The 20,236-nt window shown below is 39.8% G+C and overlaps 1 protein-coding gene and 1 long non-coding RNA gene across 3 annotated transcripts in view; one reads left to right on the forward strand and one right to left on the reverse strand.

Annotated features, from left to right (window-relative positions):
- Positions 1 to 781: 781 nt before the first annotated feature.
- On the reverse strand, positions 782 to 19,953 carry LOC134525447 (uncharacterized). Of its 2 annotated transcripts, XR_010073783.1 has the most exons (6): positions 19,719 to 19,953; positions 16,556 to 16,621; positions 6,909 to 7,034; positions 5,825 to 6,082; positions 2,709 to 2,801; positions 782 to 2,089 (listed from the first exon to the last, which is right to left on the reverse strand). It is a non-coding gene; the product is annotated as an uncharacterized LOC134525447 (long non-coding RNA). The 2 variants fall into 2 exon arrangements; XR_010073782.1 differs by lacking the exon at positions 782 to 2,089 and having other exon boundaries at positions 2,131 to 2,801.
- SYCP1 (synaptonemal complex protein 1) overlaps positions 9,369 to 20,236 on the forward strand; it is a 34,694-nt gene continuing 23,826 nt past the window's right edge. The window contains exons 1-10 of the mRNA XM_063356300.1: positions 9,369 to 9,564; positions 14,012 to 14,138; positions 15,330 to 15,695; positions 16,296 to 16,436; positions 17,044 to 17,183; positions 17,273 to 17,377; positions 17,468 to 17,567; positions 18,379 to 18,507; positions 19,037 to 19,153; positions 19,545 to 19,658. Coding sequence (XP_063212370.1) covers positions 14,048 to 14,138; positions 15,330 to 15,695; positions 16,296 to 16,436; positions 17,044 to 17,183; positions 17,273 to 17,377; positions 17,468 to 17,567; positions 18,379 to 18,507; positions 19,037 to 19,153; positions 19,545 to 19,658 — 1,303 coding nt within the window. The 5' untranslated portion in view covers positions 9,369 to 9,564; positions 14,012 to 14,047. The remainder of the gene's footprint in view (positions 9,565 to 14,011; positions 14,139 to 15,329; positions 15,696 to 16,295; positions 16,437 to 17,043; positions 17,184 to 17,272; positions 17,378 to 17,467; positions 17,568 to 18,378; positions 18,508 to 19,036; positions 19,154 to 19,544; positions 19,659 to 20,236) is intronic.

Genomic DNA, 20,236 nt, shown 5'->3' on the forward strand with positions numbered 1-20,236 from the left:
AACGGGGGCCCCGGGCGGGGCCAGAGGCCGGGGGCGTGGTCAGCCGGCGGGGCGGGGCCGCTGCTCCTCCCGCCCTCTCACGGCGGGAATTCGGGGCGCTCGAGGTCCGTTGCTGCCGGCGGGTGCCGGGCCGAGGGGGCAGCAGCCTCCGCGGGGAAACGGCGTCACGCAGCCACCCGCAGGCACCTCTCGGGTGCGGTGTTCGCGGGGCCGCGGCGGAGGTTTCCCTCCACGGAGCCCCAGCGCACCTAGTGCCGCTCCCCGGCGGCTGCGACGGGGGCCCAGGAGGAAACCCTCCGGTTCCAGCGAGCGCGGCTCTGCGCAGCGCAGTCTGTTTGCAAAGGGCACAGCCTTGACCCAAGGAGCCCTGGTTATCTTTTTAAATACTCCCTTAAACAGTGTGTGATAAATCCTGGGCTGAGATCGGTTGAGCTGTCATCTTATCTAATATTCTTGTTTGTCCCTTTTAACAGTAAACATCCTCTACTCAAGTTAAAATAACAAGTTTTGTAATGCTGACTTGCTTCTTTGATATTTATTTGCTAACTCAAGCTACTGTTAGTGATCTGGGATGCCCTTGATGCTTTGCTTAACTTTGGGCCACAAAGCTTTTTTATTTAGTATTACCAAATTTACTAATAATGTTTTCAACAACAATGTTTTAACAGGACTCCCTTTGACTTGCGTCATCTTTCAAGTTGAAGTCTCCATTCAGACAGACACATAAGAAAAATCTACGATGCTTTATCTGATGAAAGTTTCTTTATGAGCACAGAGATAATCAAGCCCAGGGCAGAAGTGCTGAATAAGATTATTTTATATAAGCAACAACTTCAAAACATTCATACAGTCCAAAGGAAAATAAACAGCTGCACTTGGAGTAGTTCATCAGAATCAGATCAATTAGTAAAGTATGAGATACATTTTGCAAATTTGGGAAATGTAATGCTGCTTTCTCGTAGCCTGTGTGGAACCAAAGGACTAGACCGTGCTTTACAGCATGTTTCACCTTCTGGTCCTTATTTTTCTTCTTATTAGAGAATACTGAAAAACTAAGACAACTTTTTGTCAGAATTCCTTTTTCATAATGGGTGATTCATTAACACTTGGAAAACTGACAAATATTACTGTGTTTACCATTGTGGTTATGGATCAAGTTGGCTGAAGACTGCCCTGTGCTAAGGCCAACGTGACATCCCAAAGTCGTAGCAACGCTTGTTTCCCCCGTCCCCACTATTACACCCTCAAGTGACCCCACCTCTGCAGCTCAGCACCTACTGCTGCTTCGCTCTTATCACGCTCCCAGCTCCATAGCTGCCTTTAAACTCAATTTTTGCAGAGCCTTTGAGCAGCCACACCGGAGTAGGCCTGATCCAGCTACGTGGAATGATATACGTGTACCAGTCCAGTATCTTCCCGTTTTTCACCTTATTCAATATAAGGAAGTTCTGTGAAATCAAACATGCAATCTCTCAAGGTTCCACTCAGCTTTCAGCGGGGAGGCACTCCATGAGCCATTTAGAAATGCAGCACTGGAAATTCCAATTCACATCTACTGGGAAGTCGGCTAAAGGAATGACCTGCTTGTGCAGCATGAAGGATCATCACATCTCAGCAGAAGCTGCACCTGGATTGTACATTTGAATCTCTGGCTTGTTTTGTCCTTTGTGTTTATAGTTATGATTTAACCCTCACTTTCCCCTGCCTTCAGAGGTAACATCCTAGCCTTTCGTGCCCAGCAGAGACAAGTGAGACGAGGGCCAGCACTGCTAAATCAGACTCTCATTTCAGGACGGGTGCAGTCCCTCTGCGGGATTCTGGCTGCTTGAAATCAAATCATAGAATAAGACGACGACGGGAGCCCACGACATTACACCACACAGCGCTTAGTCTTGGGTTCTCACTCAAGGATGTGGCTCACCCCTCTCCAGCAGATCTTCTGACACAGAACCATTTGTTCAACTTCCAAAGGACAGTAGAATAAGCTACTGCGGCGCCAGGACACAGATCGGATCCCAGTAGGACAAAGCTCCTTGATTCAAATGCTGGGAATGCTTGTCACCACAACTTCTAGTGTGTAGCAACAGAGCTTAAACAAATCAACAGATGAGCATTTTCTGAGTAGCGGTGTCTTATAATTCCTTTGGCTTATCACATCAATTCTGTACAAACTGAAGAGAATGTATAAATTTGGCCTCTCAAACTTTTTAGTGTTTAACTTCAATTCGATTAAACACTTATGTATGTGTACAAAGTGAAAAATGAGGTTACAAGAGGTTAATGCTTTAATGCTTTTAATAACTCTTAACCACATGGCTGTATTTTGTCAAACAGAACATGTATTTGTTCTAGCAGGAAAAGTATATGCTAGATAGAAGCACATCCAGGCTCTCAAAAACAGCAAAGCTGCTACAGAACCAAAACCGTTTCTAGGCCATCTTTGAAAAATCATAAATAGTATTTCTGTGGTGGAATAAATACGTAGCATTTCTGAGTACAGCTGAGGAGGTTCTTGCTCACAGTAGGGAAATCAAAAAGGAAAGAAATCTAGACAGACAAAAAGCACAGAAAAAGTGATTAAAGAGACTGGTAACAGACACAGCACAGAATCCTGAGCACAAGGGAATACCTGTAAACCTGGGACGAGTTTGGGCATCGTCACTGAGGCTGTTAATATAATGTGCACCAGGTAACGCTCATAAACTTACCCAGAAACTGGCAGTGGAGTAAATGATGGATAATAATGCACAGAGGAATTGACCAGTAGAAAATGGCAACAGCTGTGACAGACTGAGTGGCATCTAAATGCAGGAAGTAGATAAAAGAATAAAGGGCAAATTTCTACAATAACTCTTGGGTTTCGGGTAGAGTCATGTTAACCGTAAGTGTGGTCAGCACAGTGAAAAATTTTGGCTGTCTCTGAAAGCACAAGTGTCACATAGTAATGCAGCAGAGATTAGCTTTTCATTTCCACTACAAGTCCTTCCTTGAGTCTCTAACAGCCAAATATTTCAGCAGCTACAGCTTGTTTAAAACGCTAAACAGACTTCTCTCTCACACCACACACCCCAACACTTTTTGCCTGCTTGCTGTTAAAATCAAGCGCTGGTGTTAGCACAACCACCAGCTTGTCACCATTTCACCGGTACTGCCCTCAACCAAGCCTGCAGCACAGAGCCGCACAGACCAGGCGGCGAGTGAATCCTCCTCGTGCACTTCCCGGCCTGCACCTCCAGGTGGATTACTGCTGCGTAAAACAGAGTCATTTGGTGACAGAAGTTATTACCAAGAAACTCAGTCTTATTGTTCATCTTAATTATCCTGCTTTGATAAATCTTGAAGAGTCACCCGTTGCACCTCAGCATTTACATTTATGAGCCTAATATTCCTTTTACTATTAAAACAAATGTCCTTAAGATGGAATCCAGGCTGGAAAAAGGGAAAACATTATCATTGATAAATGGATATATCCAGCTATTTCAGTCTCTCAGCAGCAAGACTCCACTGCTGATAAAATGCTGACCAAGGGATTCCACAATAATTATTTTGTAATGCTTAATACAGAGTGTCAAGATATTCTGCTTTATGGAAATCGGGTCCAGGATTTGGCTTCTCTTTGCTGTACCTACAAAGAAGTACAGTAATTTAAGAAAGTCAGTGCTTAAAGTTACAAGTCTTCTCTATGAACTATCAGTTCTGAGATCACTGCAGGAGACTGTAATCAAGCTGATATCTTTACTTTATTCCACATTGTGCCTTGCTGAGTACTGACGCGCTGGAGCATTTTATTGACAAATCTTGGTCTTCCTGCCAAGGGAAAACACATAGACTTGCCACAGGGTATTGAAAGGTGGAGATTTAAGGATACCCACACATTTTGTTAGTGTTGCACAGATGGGGTTATTAGTCCCTATTCTACCTTACGGTAGTGGGACTGCCCTGCATGCCAAGCTTAAGAGAATGCACAGAAGGAACAGGAACATTTTGTAGGCTGTCTTGAGATTTTCAAGTAAGTTTAAAGCAGTTTGGCTCTTTCATTAAAATTCAACATAAGTCAAGTGTTTAGGTCTTCAACATTTGTGAAAAGCCTGTAAGTAAATGCATAGTGAAACTAACCAACAAATTAATGACTAAGAAAAAAAATCAGTCTTAAAAAGGTCAAAATTGTTTTTCCTCTCTGGTCTGATACGGTCTCCTATTATTTCATCCCATGAAAGCTTTTAAGAACTTAATGAGAACTTTCATCTCCTCCAGAGTTATTTCTCTTCTAATTTGACTCTGACGATTTGTCCGATACATTTGATGTAAAGCAGAAGAGTATTTATATTATCTAACACTAAGGCAACTGAATGAACGCAGGGTCTACAATGCTAAATGGGAGCTGTTTGCTGTATAGATCCCCCTATCATCCCTTTTGGGGGAACAGGTTGTAAGAAAGGCAGGTATTGCTTTTGCAGAGGAGAAAAGCCGTTTCCATCAGAGGTGACATGATAAAGGAATGACTAAGACAAAGAGGCTCCAGCAAAGGCTTGTAGAACATCTCTTATCACACAGACAAAAGGACAAACTGATTCCTACTGGATTAGTGTCTAGAAGGGGAGTCAAACATTTAACCAGGGCTAATGACAGTGAGCAAATTTTTACCAAAAAGGAAAGAAATAAACTCATCAGATAATCCCTTTAGGTGTAGCATAAAGAGAAGTAAACAGAGGCAAGGCATCCAGGAAGAATTTTAGGCGCCTCGGACAGACTGTGAACCCTGGAGTACCCAACCAATGGGAAACGGGAGGGAAAAATTCAGCCGGGATTAGGAAATAAAAAGGTGTGTTTCAAGAACTGGAAGTGTGCCTACTTGCTAGGTCACCCGCTCTTGCAAGAACGTGAATAAAAATGTGCTTCACAGAGGATTCTGCCTGAGCCTATTTCATTCAGACCGGAACTTATTTCTCACAAGGTGAATAATTTCATATTTGAACATTATATAAATTCATCAGGTGCTGCCTGATAAAATTTCCCTGGCTAGTCTCACTGTCATTCCTCTGCTGAAACATACAGTTTTGCTATGTAAAGACTATTTTTCTTTTATTTTTGCAAACAACTGTACTGCTTTAAAAACCTACATGTAGGGACGATAAAAGTTTTCAAACCAGTGCTCAAAGGAAATGACACAGAAACCTTTTTGCTTGAAGCTACAAAAATGAGTACATGTTTAAAACCTACAGAAGGGGGAAAGTACTGGGTCAACGTGTAGTACTAATAGCACCTTTTTTTTTTTTTTTATGTTTTGTTTCCTCATTAGAAGGACCACATCGGATCTTAAGCACTTCGGCCTGGCTGAGGCCCCATCCAACAGAGGCCATACATGCATATATATGCAGAAAAAGATAGTCCCTCGCCTACTACACTCATTCTTAAGTTTCAAATGAACCGACCAAGGTTCTTCCTCTGCTGCAGGGAATACAGGCAAATAATGACAACAAAACAAGTACATGTTTCTCAAAATTCTAGGTTAATTACATTTTACACAAATAACCACATAAACCAAACCAAGTCATCTCTGACAGACAAATCCCATGCCTTTTCTGCTCTTTGCAACCCTCCTCGTAACTGATGCCTATCTGCAGTTTGGGATCATTTCACACAGGCTTCCTTTGCCTGCCCTCAAGTTTTTAGAACAACTTCCTACTACTGTAGCTTCTGGACCTGATATGATCTTGGAACACATGATCTGACAAATCAAAACCACCACATACAACAGACACACATCCTATTCAAATTAAATCTTTCTCTCTGTTGAGAGTCAGGAGCGCAAGATAACGCTGACCTGCCAAGCCGTTAGTCAGGAGGCTTTGTGCCGTTTCACACCCAGGGCTGAGGGTCCTCCATGCCAGGCAGAAAATCCTAACAGCGCCAGAAGCACTGCGCCTTTTGAAGATTAATAAATAATCCAGAAGAGAGGGTGAACAGAAAGCTTGCAGTTTTTTTAATGAGTTCCTTCACAAATTGCAAGTACCTCTCAGAACACAAAATTTTTGGCATGGATTTGCCGGCGTATTTCATGCCTCCAAAACATTTTATTTCTCTAAAACAAAAATAGGAAAAGATTTAAGCTAGATCATTTTAATACATAAGCTGTATTGTTAATATTCAACTTCAGTATCATTCAGAACAGTTCACTAACAGGAGAGACTTAATCCTATAATAAAATAATCTATAGTTCAATATAACCTTTAACTCATATATAACAACGATTACTGTAATTAACAATTAGTTTTCCAAAGGCTCCCAATTGTTTAGTATTTGACTCTTGCTTTCATCATTTAATGATTTACAGTAATGAGCTGGAACATCAGCATTTTGTACTGAAATGGCCAAAATAGTTGTCCAGGCACCATTGCCCTTATGTGACAGATCTCAGATGTTTTTGTGAAAAGTTAGCCAAAAGCAATAGACAATGCCATCACTTCTGTTTCATTTTTACTGAAAAACAACAACAAAGTGACCATAATGACTTGTAGTCAGAATCTCAGTAGCTTTTGAAAGACTGTTACTTTGCTGAGATTCTGCCCTTTGTTTAAGTTTTGTTTGACAAACGCTTTATAAATGAGCAGAAGAGGTGGTTTATGTTTCATTAATGAGGCTGATAGTGGTTAATTACTGAAGTTACGTAAACAATCCAATACCAGATCAACCCCAACGGGTCAGTTATGTAGAGAAGATCCAGCTGGAGCAGATACCATTTCCTTTAACTATTCAGAAACCAAACAAGTTACAGAGATCTAGGATCTCTAGTTCAGATGAAGAAAGAATTCTGCCTAGCTTGAAAATTAATTCTCTCAATGGGTATTGATCGAGGGAAGCCCTTTCTTGATCTGCAGTTTGAGCACTCGCCAAATTCTGAGACCTACCTGCATAGAGGCAGACGTTCTGCGCAGGTCGGACTGCGCAGAGGCTCACAGCCTTCACTCAGGTGGACATGAGGTGGCACAAGCAGGTGTTCTGCCCAGGCCGATGTCACCAGCTCTGATTATTTCCTATGGAAAACATGCGTATCCCTTATTCTCCACTTCAGTGGCACTTCTAGATTTTGGCTCATGACCTGAACTTGAGCTAACATTTTCAGGCCATATCTATGAGTAACATTTTGTTTACTCATCTCTAATAAAGCATGCTTGAAGTAGATGGTTATTTCCTTTGCCCATTAAAATGGCACTCGACACATTACTGATCAGAGACTTTATCAGTGTTTTACAAAACTGACGTATATACGGAAAAATAACAGAAAATAGAGCTGGTAGAGATCTCAAAAGTCCTTCCTCCTTTACACATCAAAATAACTCGGAGAGAACAATTCGTAAGTTCTACCAGGTGGCCCTAACTGATCTTCAAAACATCCAGTGATGAAGACTATAGAGGCAACTTATTTCAATGCTATTTTTACCACCATAATTGCTTTGTCTAGTATCTAATTTAAATCTTCCTTACTCCTAAATAAGCTTTTTATTTATCAATTCTTTACAAGCATGGAAAACAGTTTATTTTCCTCGTCTTTACAGCAGTTCTTTATGTGACTCCAGTGGGCTCTCAGGTCTCCTGTTTTTATGGTCACACTTTGAATAGAAGTGATCTGTTAAAATAATGTAAATTTATGTATTAAACATGGACCAGACACCTGGTCTGAATCACGGCACGACTATGCAAAATAGTTTTTTTACCACAGCTATGAAGATAGCACGTAGGTTGGAGTAAATGACCACGGACTGATACTTAACATGGCACTGCAGCTGATTTCTACTACAGCTAAGGTTTAGGTTCTTATATACTTATTTTAGAAATTGAATTTATTCTGAACCCACTAGGTTTTATAACACTGAAGGGAATGGGGATTAGATACTTTCCAAAAACCTGGACTTCAGGCTTAAGTTTCTCAAAGTCAATTGGCTTTAAATACCCACACCCCATAGCTACGCTCGAACAGCTTACCAGTAAGGTATGTTCTATCAGAAAAAATGCTAAAAAAATTCAGGAGTGTTTAAAAGCTAAAGGCAACTTTTCACAAGCCTCTGCTTGTTCTTCAAACTTTCATGAGAAAGGCTGAAAAGCTGGACGAAAAAGCCAGTGGTATATGTGAAAGAAATGCTCCTATGAAAAAAATCTTATTTCTAACAATTTTAAATTCTCCATTTTTACCACTGCAGGTTTTTTTGACATCTTAGTAAGTTGCCATATAAGGCTGCTTTTACCACAAAGACAAATGCTAATCGTAATTAAATTTTCAAGATCACTCTCTCTGTCTCTACTGCATAATCTGTGCATTCCAGCCCTCTGTCACCACACATTATCAATGCAGACCATTTGAAAGCTCAAAAAACCCTACAAGATCCTCAAATAACATCTGTGAAACAATCTTTTTTTGTTCCTGAAAGCCAGACTCAACTATCCCATGTCCAAAGACTAACAGATTCTGAAGTGGTGCCACTAGATGGAAGTAAGTGGCACGCTCTTCTCTGGAACCTATGGAATACAAATGTGACTGTCCCTTAGAGGGTCACGTCAGTTTGCTGCATATTGTGCCACAGATCCCTGAATGCCTATTGTCCCTAAAGACTACGTTAAGTGACTTTGCAGTAAGATAGCCAACAGGAAATTAGTTTTTCTCTTTGCCGTCTAATTCCATGAAGTACACAACGAAACATTTTTCCTGAGGTAAATCGAGAATTTCTTACACAGAGGAAAAGTAACCTCCTCCTGGAGTTAGTATGTTCGCAACCTGCTGTGATTACGTTAGGCAGCAAGTGCAATGACACGATACCTACACAAGAAAATCCGCCATCCAAAAAGATCACATCTTGCATCTAGGAAATGATGAAAACCTCACATTGTAATGATTAATTTATTAGAAATTATTAATAATGGCAATACTTGGGTTTCCAAGAATGAGATTTTGCAAAATTGGTGGCAACAGAGGTTGCTAACAATCATTTTCCGTTATGGGGGCACACATGAGCCCTGTCTGTGCTGCATCAACACAGGCATGTCAGAATCAAAGTAGGGAGAACAAGATACGTGTTTTGTGTTTGGAGACACTGGCTTTATCAAGTGTTTCCAAATTCCATTATTATGTCACGTAGATATACTATTGCAATATTTTCTCTGCCCAGCAAATGAACGTTATCCATAACACTCAGACATGTCAATCCTAAGCAATCAAAATGGGAGAATTTTAAATTCTACCAAGAAAGCAGAATATTTAGTAATTGGACAGGGAGAACTCTGGGAAACAGTGACGTGAGGGTCCCCATGGCCTCTGTCCCTGATGACCCAGTTATTATTTGATTTATGTGGACTCGCAGCTGCCCTTGCTTCGACCCCAGAAAAGGCTGTGTGGGAAGTTTGTGTCTCAGAGCCGTAGCGTTGCTCTGCGGAGTGTCTGGAGCCCAGTGTATGCGCAGAAACTGATAAATAGGGAAAAGGCCCAGTTTGCTCCAGCTGGACTCGGAGCAGGGACCAGCGCTACAGCCCAGCAGACTCAGCTGTGGAAGCAAGAAACTCCCTGGAACCACCGTAAGTATTTCATTTACTTTCTGAATGCTCTGGGATTACAAACTATTGCGCTAGTCATAAATCAATTTGCCATGGAAAATATTTCAGGTATTGGGCTTTTTTTTTTTCCTTTATTTTTAAATGTCTGACTGAATGAAAATAGAAAACATGCACTTTTAAATTCAGTATGCTGCTGCCAAGAATTTGTTCTAACAGTACTTCATTTGACATACAGAGTGAAGTAAAATGACTTCTAAATTCAATTATTTGTTTCCCTTCCCCAAAGTACCGGGAAAACTGTAAGTTGCAAACTATCTCTACCCTCTTATTTTACAATGTATAAAAATTACACCTTTGAAATAATTATTCATGGGGTAATAATTCCAAAGGAAGATTTCAAGATGATTGCAACACAACCCATTAGTGAAATAAGCCGATTCTTATTATGATTATTACATGACAAGAAAGAAACACATTTAATGAGAAGTGGTATTTCTTCAGGCTGCAGCTTTGGGCAGCTTCTTGGCACATTAAAACTGGGAGAAACAGATAAAACCTTAATAATGATTGATCCTATATGCACCTTATATGCAAGTGATGCTACAACTTCCCCTGCAAAATCATTCTTTAATTACAGTAATTACTGATTACTGAATTGCACGAGTGAAACTGAATATATCATCTGGCATTACACATAGTTACTGCTGATTGTGCTCAGTTAATTTTTTTTCAGTTTTTGGTTTAAATGTCACAAATTAAAAAATTCAGCTATGCTTTTCAGAAGCAAAAAAAGTACCTCAATTAACACTGAGATCGAGCTGTGCCATCTAGTTCCACTACATGATCATTAACACGCCACAAGGTGCGTTAAATAAATGTTGAAGACCTTCAGCTCGAGTTCCTAAAACTCCCTGTAAACAAGAAACTTCCCTATGACTCAACTGTCAAAATATTTATGATAGCAGTTAAAGTACTGTCAATACATACACCTCAAAGAGCTCCCTGGAGCTTCTTCTACAAGAAGTATGTTCTGCATCTTAATAAATTTAATAATATAAGATGATGACATGTTACTTTATGGCGTGGTATTTTATAGCAATAAAAATGATAAAAACAACATCTTTTACCATAAGTAATAATCAATAGATGTACAGTATGTGTTCTAGTAAGAACATGTACATTGTGTTAAGTGACTGGTTTGTGATTCTACTTTACTTTTATCAATTCATGGCTTTTTTTTTTCTTTTAAGCTTCTACCTTTGATAAATTGAGAAGTCTTTCAGTTAGGACTAATAACTGAATGTTGCTGAATTTCTGTATTAGATGGATAACCAACCCCTTGCATCAACAAACATTCCGGTTTATATTGAACATTATTAGTTCAGAAGACTGATTACTGTAAAACTAAGCCTGTAAAAGCGCAACATTTTCAAAGGGGCTTAAGCAACCTAGAGTCTAGGTCACATCTTTTTCTGGGGAAAAAGAAAAGAAAAAAAAAGTTTAAATTCTCCTGCTTGTCTAGGTTTCTAAAATTAAGAACAACCAACCAACTCACCCTCCCAGTGATCAGGATTTCATACGTCAAAATACCCAGCAGAGCGAGCACCTGAGAAGTAACTGAGAAGGAAAAGCAGGGAACAGCATATGCCTTTTTGCATACAACATTTTATTTCAGGTCCGTATGTCTGACTAAGGATTAAAGACTTTCATCCTAACTGTGTTACTGCTTGTAGCTCTACGAAACAAGTTATTAAAAAACTAATACTCTCTTGTTTTCAGTTATTTCCACTTTTTAAGCTAAAGGCCTTTATGCATCATCTCTGGGAAGATATTTCTTTTTTTTAGCTTCCTCCAATCTTATTTCAACTTTGTCCAAGTTACTATGTTTTGAAAATTACAACTGGGCATGTCTGCTACATTCTGTCGAGGATTCCACAGCTTCATAGTGCGTGGCTAAGCTCTGTGTGCATGCAGAATTTACTTGCCTGCACGGCAAAGGGTTAATGAACGTATGTGCGGGCTGAAGAAGTGTCCTTTTGGTCAGGGTTCACTCCCAGTGAGGTGTGAGAGATTAGGGATGGCTACTGAACTTTTGAGAGACCGGCACATAATGTATCATGAAATTTCAGCAGCTCCTAAAGTTTGGAGGAGGCTTCCCTCCTGCTGACTGACTCATATATAAAGGGTGAGGGAAAGCTTGTAACACAAGACTATAACGGACAATCTTATACATAATCAAAACTTTCCTGTCCTAGAAAATTAAGTTCCTTCCTTACATACGTTATTCTGTTCTGCATATTTTTTGTTCTAAAAAGCCCCACGCTATTTTATATGAGAAGAACAAGCTTGTTAACGCTAAATTCTGAAGTGTCAGAAAATGAAACAGTTAACATTCACGCACAGGCATGACCATTAAGTCTCATTTCAAGACAGTATAGCATTCCTCAAATAACCACTGGATTTACTATTAATACTGTTATAACATTCTCTTAATTTAAGAGTTTCAATTCACAGTGTCTCATTCTAAGCTAGGAATTCTGTGATTGCAACTGATAACTTTTAGTAGCCATAAAAATCAGTAAGGGATAAATCCTCAAATCCATTCTCATACAATACCTGAATTGAGGAAACTTTCCTAATGAAAGTCTGCTTCCAAGATTTACAATGTTTAATCAACCGACCACCTTGCATTTGGTGATATGTACTTCACACACCCAATTTAATATTTTTATCAAACTGGATCAATGTAATTTTATTTTAGTTTCCATTCTTTTATTATTTTTATTTAGAGAAACTACTCTAAACAAACACATTTATTCAGCAAATACACATTTTTGGGGAAAAATGTAGACTTTGCCCAGGCCAAATTGATCTAACTGATAAGGACCTCCTGATTCAGTGAGTCATTTCTCTTTCAAACAAATATTTACTAGTAGAGATAACAAAAAAACCAGCATTCCAGCCTCACTGCATCTTTTCACCTTCCGCTGACAACATGAAGAGAAAGTGTTCAGTTCCAAAGATATGTCGTTTTGGGGGAAGGGACGTGTGTCTTTTAAGACATTACTTCAATTCAGATTCCCTGAAATATTCTCATTTTCTCAGCTGTAGCTAACCATAGGTATTGCACAAAACCCAACATGTCAGTCTTTGAAGGAAGATCTTTAAACCCAATTTGCTGTAAATTCTGCAAGAGGCATATACAGAGAATTCTGCCGCACACGTAGGAGGTTTGATTTTCTATACTTGCCAAATACTTGCCTTTTTCACCTTTTCTGTCTTTCCCATCTACTCAGGATGAGCCTGTGAGAGTTCGCTGACAAATTATCTCGTCGAGTCCTTACTCAATGGACATCAGATACAACATACTTTTAACTAGTGATGCTCTCATACATACCACACATGCAGAGGGACAAGGGGTCAAGGAAAATATTTCTTACTTACTTCTCTAACAGCCACTCCATTACCACTCAATTGCTAAGCAATACCAGAGACTGGCTATACACATATGTAAACACAAACCCAGCTGATGCTAGTATCCATACAGACATCCTTTTTTTTCTAAAACTCTTCTAAGAATTTTTAGAACACACTTTTTCAGAACCTCTCTATAAAGTGAAATTACTGAAAAATAAGGTACCTGGTGAACTCAAAGCACAATAGCTATTCTGTCCCAACTGCATCACTGCGAGCTCTCAGTACACTTTGTTATGGTGAACGTCAAAGCATCCAACGCTGGAGGAGCCCAGGCTCCTTCAATAATCAAGGGACAGAGACAAGCTCTCTAGAGAGCAGTACCTCCTACATGAGATCAATATTTTTGGTCTTCACGGGATGCTTTGTACTCTTAAGGGAATACAGGCTCTTAAAATTGGAACCTAATGTAAATTATGCAGTGCTTAAGTAGGCCAAAGCTAACTTTTACAGCATAAAAGAATATTTACATGGGGAAGACGAGATATTCTATACTGGCCTTTACAGACTGTTTTCCTATGTTCACTTTCTTCAAATTTGCATAAAAAGTGAATGAAGCAAATTCACTAAAAGCCCATTTTTGTGCAGAAACAGAACATTCACGACATCCACGTTAGTGCAAATGCTCTTAACTCGTTCTGAAAGCAAGTTTTTTCTACCCAGTGAAGCTCCTTTTAATCTCTTCCTGAAGTAGAGAATTCACCAATGATTAGTCAGATTCCCCCACGTGGTTTTGTGTAAAATCAGGAGCAAAACAGTTCTAAACGTAACTTGGAAATTTAGGAATGGACTCTACCCTGAATCCGTACTACTGCACAATCAAATGTTTTGCAACCTCATTTAAAGTATTATGTGAATTTGCACATAGAACTGATTTTCTTATGGTCTGTAAACTGTTTCATATTCTGGAGTTTTCTGGTTTCAGCTTTGTAGCTAAACCTACCCAGCAATTCTTTCTCACATGAAGTTTCTCTTATTTTTTCCATTTCTCTAGGTTCCTTTCTTAAAAGTCTATCACATAGCAAAGTGAATGAAACAGTGCAGTTGGGAGCAGAATATGGCAAATACATTTGTCACTGTACCTGACGGGTATTATCTTCCTGAACCCATACAGTATTATGGTGAGTAAAGCAAAATTTTTATGTTATGAAAAAGCAGTATAGTAAAATGAACACATTATTTTCTTAATTTCAGTTCATCTTTACAAGCTCTTAGAAGCTACACATTTGTCTATCAAGCCCATACTGAAAGTGTATTGAAATAGAGAAGCATGTGCTCATACAGATTTTGGTATATGATGCGATTATGCTGGTGCTGTCTCCCTTTGATTTGTATGAAGAAGATATAGGTTTTATTACAGTACTCCAGATACATTATAAATATATAATGGTTATATATATAATTCAATATTAATTATATATTATATATATAATATTTATATATTTTTATATGATGTATAAATATATAATTGCAATAACCAATTTGATTCTGGATGAGTAAAAGCAGGCCCCAAAGCCCATCGAAAAGAAAAAGACCTCCCAACTGCTCAAAAAAACCCTTTCCAATTTGTTTTTACAGAGATTTGGACAATCTAAAAGGAAGAATGAAACACGATGCATGTTGCACAAGCTTTCTTCTGTACAGCTGTGTACATTTAAGGGGGGCTGGACAAAATTAAAACTCTACAGACAGAAAGGAACTCTCCTCATAATTCTGTACATACATTTTGCTAAAATTAAATTTCTTAACTATAAAGGATTATAGGTGCAAAAATACTAAAAAAACCAAGCCTCTGCTTTTTACTCTACTGAATTTCAACTTTAAGACTCCTGTCACAGTAATTTTTACCACTCTATTATTTCTGGACTATCTTTCTCAGATTCTTTTTGTGCAACATTTTCAAAATTAAGCCTGAAATATGTATCAATATCAAACATTTCACTCATTAACAAATTCACTAACTTACAGGAAAATATTCTTCTGTAATGTGGACAACTTTCACTTCAGTGTAAAATCAAAGGTAGCTATGTCATCAGTTGGCAAATGATGTTCAATTACGTACTAACAAGAATCCAGTGGCATACACATGACATTGCCCACACTATTGCCAATCCATTTTCACTACATCCAAGGTTTTGCTTAAAAACATTACAGGTAGCACATTTAAAAAGAACATGCCAGTCTGCCCTTCTGTGTTTCTCTAATATTCATTAATAAATATTCAATCTATAAAACATTTTAAAACTTTCAAGTAGCTGATGTCAAGATACTCTTCAGGTTTTTATTTCATTTTCAATTTCTTCTGTATCTAGATGTTTTACCGGAGCACATCAACTATCAGCTGCAAGACACTGATTTTCAAACTGCGCCTTACTGCCAGTACTCAACAGTTCAGATTCCTCCTCCAGCATTACAGTCACAACCTTCTCAGTCCCAATACAGCACATACAGCCTGGACTCTCAGTACAGCGACGGGCAGTGTGTCATCAGCAGCTGTGAATTAAGCAAACCCCCCTTCATGGCTCCCCACATTGATGACTCTGGATACCAGGGGCTAAAACGGCCAAGATTAAACCACTCTTCTTTGAGACTGAAGGGGCAGGAGGAGCTGTGTGTTGTCTGTGGTGACAAAGCCTCAGGCTACCACTACAACGCACTGACCTGCGAGGGCTGTAAAGGTAAGAAGATAATAGGCTGACCACTACCTTAGCCAGGACCTTGGCTCCACAGTGCTCAACATAATGTTCCACATCTGTGATTTAAGCAAACAGATTTCATTATTTTTTAAGCTGATGATTCTACAGTTTTCTACAGAATTCTACAGATTCTACTAATTTTTCTAACACGCTTATCCAGAATCTCATTTGTGTAACATTTTTTGAAGAAATGCTTTCACAGCATGTATTTAATACAAGCATTTCATGCAACCGATTTTTGCATTGATTACTCACTAGAATAGTGTCTGTTTAAGCAGGTGCTGGCTTTCTCATGACCATTTATTATACATTTACTTCAGTGCTATTAATTTTACTTATTATTAAATAAATGCAAGTAATAATTACTTGCTATACGGAAGCTGCTTTGGTCCTAAAAAAGTCATTAATGTTAGTCGGAAGGAAGACACAACTATGTTGTTAAAAAGCAAATTTAAAATCATGGTAAAGTTTCCACTGAAAAAAAACCCACACAAAACCCCCAAAAGACACTTTAATTCCTTAAAACAATATGAGATAAAGCTCCCTAGATTCCTTCAGTCATAACCTGATCCTTGTCCGTAGGCTTCTTTCGACGGAGCATAACCAAAAATGCAGTGTATCGATGCAAGAATGGTGGTCACTGTGAAATGGACATGTACATGCGAAGGAAGTGTCAGGAATGTCGCCTGAAGAAGTGTAAAGCTGTGGGAATGCTAGCTGAATGTAAGTGCTCCTTCCATGCTGGCTACTTTACTAATCAACTCGGATAAAACCTTTTCCAAAGTCCTCATTAGAGCTAAATGGTATTGGTCTAAACTTCATTTAACTGTAGGAAAATGTACCTTTGGAGTCTGTAGCACCTGTAGCATCTTCATCTGCAGACACCACCAATGCTGGGGACATTCATCCTGAAGTTAAGAGAACTGCTGTTCAAACACACTACAAGAAAAAATAAGAAAGTACTAACAAGAGACAGCTAAATATCCTGAACCTTGACAGGACAGCAGTAAGCATATCAGATGTGCTTTTGTGTTTGGAAAAAAAGAAAAATCAAAAAAATTGCGCAATAGTTTTTCATTAAAAATTCTTACACTTGTATGTCACAGAGCCACAAGCAAGATAACATAAGAAGACTGCAAACACTCAGGCCTTTGGTGGATACTGAACACTGACTCGCCTAATGAATAACAATTGCCGTATTCTCTAGGAATCTCACTCCTTATAGGTGATAGCTCCTCTGATGCAAGACTCGTTATCAATAATAATAAAATTGATGATTTCTAATTGTAATTATTTGAAAATTTACGTATTGATACATGCTTCCTCTCAGGTTTGCTGACTGAAGTACAGTGCAAGTCAAAGCGACTCAGGAAGAATTTCAAGCAGAAGAACAGTTTTCTTTGCAACATAAAACTGGAAGATGAGGGACTGAATAGTAAGCACGTATCATCTACAACAAGATCTGGAAAAGTGTGACATTTTTCTATTTAAAATATCTCTTTTAATAATTTCTTTCTGCTCCAAGTCATTGTCACTTGATTGGTTTATTTTTTTGACAGATCTCAGAGAAAATGGAACTTACTCCAGGGGAACATCATCTTCTTGACCACATTGTAGCAGCGCACCAGAAATACACAATTCCCCTTGAGGAAGCAAAGAAGTTTGTATGTATACAGAACAATCATTGCTAAGTTATTATTATCCTAAGCACTGTATCTGGGTTACATCAGATATCTAAACACTTTTTCACGCAGCTGCAAGAAACTGCAAGTCCTGAGGAAAGTTTTCTCCGTCTCTCTGAGACAGCAGTTGTCCACGTACAGGTGTTAGTGGATTTCACAAAAAGACTTCCAGGTAAGTTCCTTCCTTTGGCAAATGTTACTGAACAGTGTGACTCTTTTTAAGAGGCAGAAACCATACTAAAGGCATGAATCTGAGAATAATACAGACTTTGAGAAAATTCTCATTCAACTGACTATTTTTTCTTACAACTCTTAACAATCAGGGTTACCATTTACTTGTCACAAGTTGGAAGCATTCACTTCAAAAGCATGCTATCATTATGTTTCTTTTCGGTTTCTGCCATGGAGTAGAGACATTTTCTGAAAGTACACTCAAAATACCATCTTGAGTGAATTACTATTTCAGCACATTCTCTGAAATCCTATTCAGTTTGCAATTTATCGTAGTCATCAAAGAAAAAAACCCAGATGTTCCTGGAAAAAGCAGCAGAAAAGGGACTAACTAGGTGTTCCTACTCATATTTTTCTTTCATAAAAAACAAGGGAATATGTAATTAAATACATTTGTAAAATTTAATTACTAAAGTCCATCAACATGTCTAAAGCAGACATTTGATGTAATTTAGCACTATGGTGGAAGAGATCTGAAAGTCCCAAAGTTTTTACTTGTGTCTTCCTGTGAATCTTCTAACACAGGACCCTGAAAACCACACTTTTTTTTTTTTTTTTTAATTTTTTTTACTTGTCTAACTTGCAAACTAGCAAGACAGATCCAAGAGTCTTTGGTACATGCATCTTTTAACTATGGCTCTTCCTTTCCAGTAAAGGCATTTATTAAAAAAAACAATTTTATCAACTCCTGTTAGGGGCTTAAAAGACAGCCACATCCTTCGTTGATTCTTAACATGTATCTTTCTCTGCAGGATTTGAAAGTTTAGCTAGTGAAGATCAGATCGCGCTGCTAAAAGGGTCAACAGTTGAGGCAATGTTTTTGCGTGCAGCCCAAATATATAACCAAAGAATTAGTGAATGCCAGCCATCAACAAGTGAAAGTAAGTTTGACTAACAAGCTTTCTATTAACACCAGTAGGAGGTTCTGCCACTTTGAAACAACTTCTATTCATTTTAGTTCACTTAATCTCAAATAATTTCCTATTCAAGCATAGTGGCATTTAGAATAGTAACAGTAATGCCCACAAACCTTCTATAGGCACTTTTTTCCGTTCAAAGAGCATACAAAAAATGAAAAAAAAAATAATAACTGGGTCTCTGTTTTCCTCTCATTAGTTCCAAAGAAAGAGCAACATTTTTGAGTGTTTTCGCAAATTGTGGGGTGCATCGATAATATTAGTCATATTAATGACATATTACATATTGTGTCAAGTTTAACACAAGAGACCTTGACCAGCAATAATGCCACCAAAGAACTTGGTGCTGGATGTCAAAAAGAACCATTTTTTCTACCCACATGGATCTGGGAAAAATTCACACATTTCCGGGTATATATCTGCAAAGCAGATGCAGACAAACACTTAAAGTCACATTAAGCTTATCTGGGAACTGTCATCTATTTTGTTTCAGGTCATGTAAGACTTTCTGACCATGGGACATGCTGTCACATTCAAACTCTTGATAAAAACATTTACTCCATGGAAATGTCTCACGATGAAGAGAGTCCAACTTCCACTACTACCACAGGTAATGGAGGTCTCAGAATCAAAACACCTGGGAATCTTTTGCTTTGCCGGCTCTGTTCTTAATCACACTGAGCAACACTGTCAGCGTGGCCGCTGCGCGTTCTCTTCTCTTCTCCGCTCCCTCCAGCTGCTCGGTTGCGTGCACAGGCATTACATCCTCAGGGAACGAAGAGGTGGTGGGTTGGCTTATCTAGGATAAAGGCTTGAGCTCTGCAGTACAACTGCAATTCAACTTTTGTTACTAATTCAGAAATTGTTTTCACCAAGCTGGCTACTACTTCATGCAATGGAACAGCCCAGAGTCTTAAAAAATTAGGGCAAAGATGACTTGTAACAGCGGTGCCCATTTCTGCATTGACATAACATTCCGATTGTTTTATTTCATTTTTAAGGTATAACCGAGGAGTTTATTACCGCGCTGTTTTACTTCTACAGAAGCATGGGTGAACTGAAAGTGACCGAAGCGGAATATGCCCTGCTTGTGGCAACCACCGTGTTTTTTTCAGGTAAACCGGGGGAGGGACGGACGGACTCTGTTACGCGTGTGATCACGGGCCCTCACTCACCTCAGGCGCTGCCCGCCTCCATCGAGCCCTCAGGGGCGGCGGTAGCCCGGCTCGCGGCCCCGCCCGCTAACCGCACTCTCCCGCCTCGGCCCCGCAGACCGCCCGCTGCTGAAGAACAAGCGGCGGGTGGAGGAGCTGCAGGAGCCGCTGCTGGGGCTGCTCTACAAACACTCGAAGATCCACCACCCCCGCGACCCCCAGCGCTTCGCCCGCCTCGTCGCGCGCCTGACGGAGCTGCGCAGCCTCAACCACGCCCACGCGGCGGTGCTGGTCACGTGGCGGACGAAGGACCCGCGCCTGACCGCGCTGCTCTGCCAGGTCTGGGACCTCCACCAGGCGGCGCCCTAACACAGCCGCGCGCCGCTGAGGGAGGGGCCTGCTCCGCCCCGCCCCGCGCGCACCACCTCCCTCCCGCCTCCGGCGCGCGCGTACTCGCTTCCCGCCCTTTTGTCGCCCCTCAGCCGCGCGCGTGGGCGTGCCCGCCGTGAGGCGCTGGGGCCTGCGCTCTTCTCCGAGGC

Source organism: Chroicocephalus ridibundus, chromosome 20 (genome assembly GCF_963924245.1).
Source record: "Chroicocephalus ridibundus chromosome 20, bChrRid1.1, whole genome shotgun sequence".
In the NCBI taxonomy this organism is placed as follows: Eukaryota; Metazoa; Chordata; class Aves; order Charadriiformes; family Laridae; genus Chroicocephalus; species Chroicocephalus ridibundus.